Source organism: Trichinella spiralis (genome assembly GCF_000181795.1).
Source record: "Trichinella spiralis strain ISS 195 chromosome Unknown Scfld8, whole genome shotgun sequence".
Classification (NCBI taxonomy): domain Eukaryota; kingdom Metazoa; phylum Nematoda; class Enoplea; order Trichinellida; family Trichinellidae; genus Trichinella; species Trichinella spiralis.
In genome coordinates, this window is record NW_003526947.1 from 900707 (window position 1) to 908883 (window position 8177).

Genomic DNA, 8177 nt, shown 5'->3' on the forward strand with positions numbered 1-8177 from the left:
CCATTGATACTGTATTTCTCATGGGCAGTAAGACGGATGAGAAGGTTTCATCTAATGTCTATAATGATAGGTTTAGAGAAGTGTTATAAACGTCATTGGGTGTCTGTGAATCCATGTAGCTGTACTAGAGAAGACAAGTAGTGCATGACAGGTCGTCAATATTGATTAAACTAGCCCAATGATAACATGTCAGTTGGACGTTTCTCCGTAGTTATCACAAAAGATACTAGTGTCTGAGACAGGTACCCTTGGTGCAATACATCATAAGGGTAGATCATCCCATCTGTCGGTGGGTGTCAATATCAAAGCATGCAGTGTGGGTTGTCATAAAATGAAGAAACATCAACAGCTTAATTCTTTTGTGCCATTTATTGCTTTTGCTTTGTTGGCATCGGCAAAGACAGAGCATGTTTCAAAGTTAGTACCTAAACCACCTCAAAAATGATCAACCCTTAGTGGCTGTGTTCATAAGATTACTTATGCGAAAGCTTGCAAGTTTACGTGACTTGAGCATAAGATGTTCGTCAGTGAGTCGGGTAATGACCAATGAGAGAAAAGCGGGACCGAGTAGTACCAAACCAAAAAGTATTATTAAACGCCCAAGTAAAAATTATTTATATGCTTTTCATAAATATAACATGCAGGATAGTTCGTAAAATTATTAATAAAGCATTACAAATCAATATCAATAAATACAATGAAATTACACTTAATCTTTTTTTATCATACTGTAAGAAAAATAAAATTACTTTCACTTGACAAATCTTAAACCATTCTTTGACAATAATGCGAGTACTTTTAAATAAGAATTGAAATCTGAAACTTTGTAACGTATTAAATAAAGATTAATTTTTAAAAAAATGTAAATTAACAAAATAATAATAATCAAAACTACGTTTCAAATTTTCATATTATACCAATCATGAAATTTCAGAATAATACATTTTATTCAATATCTTCAATAAAAATAGGTAAAGACTTGAATTTGAAAAGGTACTGCGTTATACATTTTAGAAAATTTTTTACCGTATGTTTACATAAACATGATTATCGTTTTTAAAAATAAACATAATGAATAAATAAATAAATAAATAAACATTTTTATTTTGATATTTACTTAAATACACAAAGAACAATCTTCATTATAACTTCATCATTATTTTAATGTAACAGAAAAATGAATCCACGCTTACGCTTAAAACTGAATATAAATCATTCACTTACTCCATTCGTTAAAAGTAGTGACAGCTAGCACACTTGTTCCTTTCTGTAGCGATGAAAAGAAGTATTTTGCATTTGAACGAGAACGAACAGCCATTTCAATTACCGTTAAAAATGTCAAATAGAAAGCAAAGAATAAAGTTTATTGATATGAATTAAAGTACAGTATGACAAAAGAAAATCATGTTTTTTTTAAAAATAAAATTATATTGTATGCAGTTCTTAATTCAGAAAAATTTGATTGAATTTTAATTAAAAAAAAGCATTTATGCAACAAATTTTTAGATTTTTTTAAATGTGTGTCTTTTTTTAGGTAGCATTTGAAAACTGAATTTGAAAAATATTAAGTATCTTTGACAAAATTTTTTTTGATGTTTCTTATTGAAATAAATCTTATTATGCAAAAACATGAATTGTTTAACTTATTTTATATTATTAAAGTTGTTAAGAGATTTTCAGTTCAAATTTGTAGATCTCTTTTGTAGGTGGACTGTATTGATCGATTTAAAATGATTTAAAACAATGTATGCTGTATAATTCAAATTTATTCAATTCAAGCAAAGGATAGGCAAAGGGACAGCAGCTAATGAACAGTTCAAGCGTTCTAGAAGACAGCTTTTCTTGCGCGTTGTGCATCTCCTCCCTCCTTACTTATATTTATACGGTTGGTTGACCTGACTCCGCGTCTGGTGGCCCAAATCTCCGTGGAGCGATTATTGACCGGGTTCGTTGCACAATTGCTGATCTATGCAGCCGCGATGATTTGGACAGACGCGCTGTCAGGGATATCTCATTTTGACGCGTTGCCATCAGTTGACCACCGGATTCGTGACAACTGCTCGGTATGGATGATCTTCCTTTGATTGTTTAATTGTGATTCTGTTGTTCTTCGGTTGAGAAAAACAAGAGAATCAAATTACATTAGGTGAGCGTTGGTTTTGCGTGTAAAATATTGTTTTCGCTTACGGCTATTAATATTTGACGGACAGATACTGAAAAAAGACCTCTACAAAAATATTATTGTAAAGATCCCCGCAGCGACATCTGGTATTTTCAGAATTTTGACCTTGACCCAAATTCCCCGAAGAAAAGGCCGTTTTTGGATAAGTTGTTATTGTATGTATGTATATATTGTTGATTATTATTAAAACGGGGGATTTGTTAGGTTCGAATCTAGCGCGAAGAAAGAGAGTTCGCGGCAGAACCTAATTTTCGACAATCAAGTGTAGTAAGATTCCTCCCTTCCGAGCCTTCAACAGTTATCAATACGCATAATATTTTGCATTTGAGCCAGTTCATAATTTCAAAATAGATCCAATTCAAGTTATCTATCAATTTTAGTATTGCGAAAAATAAGTTTTCGTTTATACTGTCACAGTAGGCAAAATGCGACACCCACTGTAAGTACTGCATTAAGCGGGGCTTCTCCGAACACATCCGCGACCCAGTTTCCCCAAACTCCGACTCTTTCTTCTGATTGTCTGTTCGCTAATAGTTCTTCGCGATTCATCAGTAATTGGCTAATGATTTCTGCTATTTTATTAGCTAATCATTATGATAAGTGATTGTGCGAATAACTCTGGCTATCCGATTGCTGCTAAGCTTTGATCATTGATTGGATGATTGTTTTCAATCACAGTTCTCCCAAATATGGGGTACATTACCATTCAATAACTGTATATGGACATAAATAATCACATTCCCCATTTTTTGAAACAGCTTTTTTAAGATATGGAGTAATAGTGTTAGCTATCTTTCATTGCGTTAAAGGAAATATAACAACAACAAAGTAAATAAGATTATGAATAATATTTCGCATCTTTATATTTGCTCACTCTTTGTGTATATTTTCAAGCAAAAAATTAAAAAAGATATCTTGCGGTATTTGAATATTGCTTTAGATAGAGGTCAAATTAATTTTTAACATTAATGATTCTTCAGTTTTACATTTCATTGTTAAAATAATAGTTTGTTTTGTAATTTTATTTCTTCACGTCTGTGCTAATCAACAGACTGCTTTGTAAATAAACATTTCCCCGTTTCGCTACAAGCGCTTCCAAATTAGGCAAATACATAGTATACAGCATTCTGTTACAACAACAACCAACAGTCAATAAGAATCAGCAACAAACAAATCTGAACTGTATTACGATATTCACAACAAGAAAACATAAACTATACAATAAAATGAATGAATAGATGCAACAATAATGGACAATGCACAGGTGCAGGAGTATAATAAGTAGACCCCGGATTTTGCCATAAATGCCATTTTCTCCATTTTTGATGATTTTTTCATGATATTGCCTTTTTATGCCTTTTTGATAATTTTTCCATGACATAGCTTTTTTTTATAATTCAGTGCAAAATTCAACTTTGCCCCGTGTTATGTATGACGAAGAAATCTAGTAGAGAAGGAGTTCCAGAGACAAGTTAGATAAGATTATGTAGTAGACAGGCCAGAAAAGGAGGAAGTTTAGTTAGTCTCTGTGTGTGGGATGGTCCAGACCGGTCCCACTTTTCACTTATTGGTTATTGACGGCGTTATTTTATTGGGCCGTCAAGTCGTTGTCTTATTGGTTTTCCTTGTCTAATTGCTCATTGATTCAAATTCTTCAGTTGTGATTAGCTGTAAGGGTCTAGTACCGATTTTCTCCTGATACATAAATCTGCTCCCACTGTTGTAAATAAATTTGTTGCCTGTTGAAATTTATCTAAATTTGATGCAACCTTCCGGTGTAATGTCCAAATACTGAATAATCTGTTTGAAAATCTGGAATGTTGTGGCAACACTTCCAATCACCGGCTTACAAATGGCACTAATTCTAACGTTACGTGTTAGCTTGCAGTTTCACAGAATTTCAAGCATGATTTCACGTATAATGCCTCTGTCAAACATTGTTCGCGTTTCTCGTCACATCACATACGTTGGTAAAGGCGATTGTAATACAAAGGGAAAGATAACAAGTGGCAAATTGTCCACACCTGCAATTCTGAGTTGAAATTAAATAGTTATAATAAATTGCGCGGTCAAGCGTGTGTATTTTATATTTCCTCAATCTGTTGACTGTTCATTCACTCAGGTTTCGCTTCGCTTGCTGTGTCGTTCCTATCCAAGATCTGCAACTTCCGCAAGCTTCAAAATGTTTTGAAAAAAAGTTTTCCTCAAAGCACCGTCACGTGTACAGCTGTTCAAAGAAATGGCACCTGAGATTCTGCTACCTCCTTAGCCCTACCTTTAACTAGGTGGGGTACACGGCTCTCTGCTGTTTTCTACTATGCGGCGAATATTACAAAGATACAGGAAATCATCGTCTGTTTTGAAGAATAAGAATCTGCTGCAGTGAAAATAGTCCATGAATTCATGCAGAAAGAGTCTCTCCGCTGTGATCTCGTATTTATTGCCAATTTTGCAAATTTCGTACAAGCCTTCACTTTCCTTGAGAAACGAAGCGAAACACTAGTGGATAGGTTGCAAGTTTTCGACAAAGTAATCGATAGTATTCATAAAATTCCAGGCATAGTAGGTGAAGACATAAAAAGTAAATGCGATAAAGTAAGTGGTTTCAGCTAACAAATACCTTAAAGAAATAAAAAGCATAGCAGAAGTCTTAAAAGGAAAATCCAATGCACAACTTATTGGAATGAATACTGAGTCTGCGGTTTGCTTCAAATATGCACCAGTGACCTCAGCTGAGGTAGAAAGAAGCTTTTTGCAGTTAAAGTATATTCTTTTGGACAGACAACATAGCTTAACACCAGATAACATGAAAAAAACTGCTTGTAATTATGTGCAACCAGACAAAAAAACCATTTAATGCAATATATGTATCATTTGCACTATATTTAGGCAATACAAATATTTGCCTTTTTTATATAAATAAATGCCATTTTCCTGCTTTTTCCGAAATTTTATTATGCCTTTCGCCTGCCTATTTCAGAGTTCTTTAGTGTCTAAAAATATGGGCTCTAATAATAAGATATGGCAATTAAAAAATTCTCGGCACTAATTTCATTACGATGTAATCTACCCCAAAGCACAGCTACCCATAACTACTGGACTCCGCAAGATACACTGCGGCTTACGCAGACTAAAAATTACAACCATAATTCACTAGCTGCACCACTGTCTCAGTTTTACCCGGCTCATAAAAGATCAGTTGTAGAAGCTGAAACAATTATAGGTAGTGTTTCCGTGCTACCTTGATCATGCGGCGTTGTCAACATCCAAAGAGTTGTTAAATGCTGACACTACTGGTTCGTAGCAAAATAACAGAAAAATTGTATGGTCGTCTCATTAGGTGAAAAGCATTACCCTGCTTGAAAAAAACAGGTTTGCGACCAATACTACTTTCTATTACACGTCAAGAACCTAAAGATCAGTTCAACAAGAATTCACGACTAAAATAATATCCTCAATAAAAATCACAGTAAGTTAACATACTGAACAAAAGCGCCTCAAAAAACTTCAATAATATTAACAATAATATTACAATAAAGTCAGCAAAGACTAAGCAACAAAACCAGACAACACAAAAACACCGCATATTAATACTTGATAATCAAGTTAGCGTACAGAAGAAACGAGTTACTGAAAGAAAAGCGTTTCCACATTGTAGTGGACACCTAGCGCTATACCGGATGACAGCTTCATAGGAATCAGCGGTGTAAAAATTTCTTTCGGTCAAAAATAACCAGCTGCTACAACATTGGAAACGGCACACGACCGTCTCACACACCGTTGGCATTGGGATTTTGGTATTCCACACGTTACTCATGCATCCCATACGAGTTTGTCATTACAGAGAATGATTCTGGTACATGAACTCCGGCAATTTAAAGGAGAATCTTCTGTGATGGACACGCAGCCGTATGTGTGAATGGAATTTTTCAGATATCAGCGGTCTGCAATCTTCTTTCGGTTAACACGTGAGCAGCCGTCCATTTGTGCGTATGTGCCGTAGAATATCTGTAGGATATCAGACTTGGGATTCTGAATTTTTATTTCAGTCGTTGATGCGGTATTTTCGATTTTGTAATTGCAGAAGATGATTCTACTAGTTTTTTGCTCCGTGTTTTCAACGGATGCACGATATGTTAAGCCGCATGAATGAATTGGATCTAAAAATTTTTTGCTTTGAAGAAGTGAATGAAAACATGAAAAGAAGCGAATATCTATCAATAGCTGTTGGAGCCCTTAAATTGTTTACAATTATAAGGGTTATTTGTGTTGAATTGTTGAATATATAATGGAAACTGTTATTGCGTATATTTCAAAAAATATCTGAATGTGAAATTTGAATTTTATTGGATACTGTCTACACGTTGCCAAGCGTCGAATCCATCTATGAGTTGTCCGCCTATGCAGGAAATGGATAAATTGATATTTGGCCGACAAATATGATGTTACATGTTTTATATGAATGCTTTGTTATTTTTTTGTTCTGTTTGAAATAAAACTTTGATTGTTATTTTGATCTCTTATACTGTAGATGATATGCTTTCATAGGCAGTATATTGATTGCCGGAAAAGGCTACATTCTTGCAGTTTTATCTTTTTCAATAAATAGTGAAAAACTTTAAGATACATTCCAACTTTATTGCTGCACAGGATGTGCGGTGCTTTTAGTCTTGCTTCAGTTAGATCAGGAAGAAGCAAACTTTTTGTACTATCGGCCACCAAGTTCATAAAAAGTGTATTATTCATATTAATTTGTATATGCAAATATACCTTCTAAGATGATGTATCTCAATTTACTTTCTATATCGCTGAAAGAACCTGAATGTCAGTTCGGCTTGATTTTACGGTTAATACCGCCATTCATTCACCAATCATAGTAAAATAATTTAATTAACAGAATCCTAATAAAAAATCGATGATATTAACAATTATAATTCCGTGAAACCAGGAACCTGTAAGCAATAGAAGAAAACAACACACAAATACCGTAAAATAATACTTGATTATCATTTTGCGTACAGAAGAAGTGTTGCTGGAAGAAAAGCGTTTACACATCGCGGTGTGTTGCAGTCGTTGTCGGTTCTGCATTGTTGGTATGGACAGTTTCTATTGCGAAAATTTATAAAGTGCTGTTATAATTCTATCCTTATTTCGACAATGTAAATGTGCCTTCCCATGAAGCGTGACTACGTTATCCGGATAGAAATTTGCAAAAATTATCGACTGCGGAACCAATTGAGTTGACAAATGGAGAATATTCTCTGAAATAACGAATACTTTCCAACAGCAGTTTGTGCATTTACACCTCATACGTATGTATTGGGTATTTCTTGTCACAACCTGTGAAGATGGCATGTTTTCAATCAGGAATAAAAAAGAAGAAGAATTTTTCAGAACGCACAGCACTGATGTTCTGAATGTTTGAGAAGTATAATGGGGAAATTCAGTGAGGTAGATGATATGGTACATTTATCGTTGACATTTCGGAGGATTATTCTGGTCCCTCTCAGTCTGAACTTTAACGAAGATTCTTTTGTGATGGACACGCAGCCGTATGTGCGAATAGAATTTGGCAAATATCAGCGGTATGCATACTTCTTTCCGTTCACACGTGGACAGCTGGACAGCCTCTGTATCAGTGTGAATGTGCCGTGGAATTCCGGTATAATATCGTTCTTGGGATTCTGAATTTTCATCCCAGCAGTTGATATGGCATCTACGAGTTCGAGATTGCAGAAGATGATTCTACGACGTCTCCGCCCAGAATTTCTGGAAGATTCCTTTATGATGGGCCCCCAGCGGCATATGAGATTACAGTTATTGGTCATCAAGTTACCAGTTTTTAGAACATTGGAAACGGCACACGACCGTCTCGCACACCGTTGGCATTGGGATTTTGGTATTCCACACGTTACTCATGCATCCCATACGAGTTTGTCATTACAGAGAATGATTCTGGTACATGAACTCCGGCAATTAAAGGAGAATCTTTCTG

General features: G+C 34.9%; 5 protein-coding genes across 5 annotated transcripts; 4 read left to right on the forward strand and 1 right to left on the reverse strand.

Annotated features, from left to right (window-relative positions):
• Positions 1-91: 91 nt before the first annotated feature.
• Tsp_10451a (hypothetical protein) lies at positions 92-115 on the reverse strand (the record flags this gene model as incomplete). Its single annotated transcript, XM_003372846.1, has 1 exon — positions 92-115. A coding segment is annotated over exon 1 (24 nt), but the record flags the coding sequence as incomplete, so codon positions are not given.
• Positions 116-479: 364 nt separating this feature from the next.
• Positions 480-1899, forward strand: Tsp_10452 (hypothetical protein). Its single transcript, XM_003372847.1, has 3 exons — positions 480-603; positions 1243-1328; positions 1780-1899. Exons 1-3 carry the CDS (start codon positions 480-482, stop codon positions 1897-1899), a joined length of 330 nt encoding a protein of 109 aa, XP_003372895.1.
• Positions 1900-4585: 2686 nt separating this feature from the next.
• Tsp_10453 (hypothetical protein) lies at positions 4586-5039 on the forward strand. The gene is made up of 2 exons (XM_003372848.1): positions 4586-4763; positions 4828-5039. Exons 1-2 carry the CDS (start codon positions 4586-4588, stop codon positions 5037-5039), a joined length of 390 nt encoding a protein of 129 aa, XP_003372896.1.
• A 164-nt stretch (positions 5040-5203) lies between these two features.
• On the forward strand, positions 5204-6101 carry Tsp_10454 (hypothetical protein). Its single transcript, XM_003372849.1, has 3 exons — positions 5204-5405; positions 5726-5839; positions 5920-6101. The coding sequence occupies exons 1-3, from the start codon at positions 5204-5206 to the stop codon at positions 6099-6101; spliced, it is 498 nt and encodes a 165-aa protein (XP_003372897.1).
• Positions 6102-7615: 1514 nt separating this feature from the next.
• On the forward strand, positions 7616-8140 carry Tsp_10455 (hypothetical protein; the record flags this gene model as incomplete). The annotated part of the gene is made up of 2 exons (XM_003372850.1): positions 7616-7844; positions 7884-8140. Coding segments are annotated over exons 1-2 (486 nt in total), but the record flags the coding sequence as incomplete, so codon positions are not given.
• Positions 8141-8177: the final 37 nt, after the last annotated feature.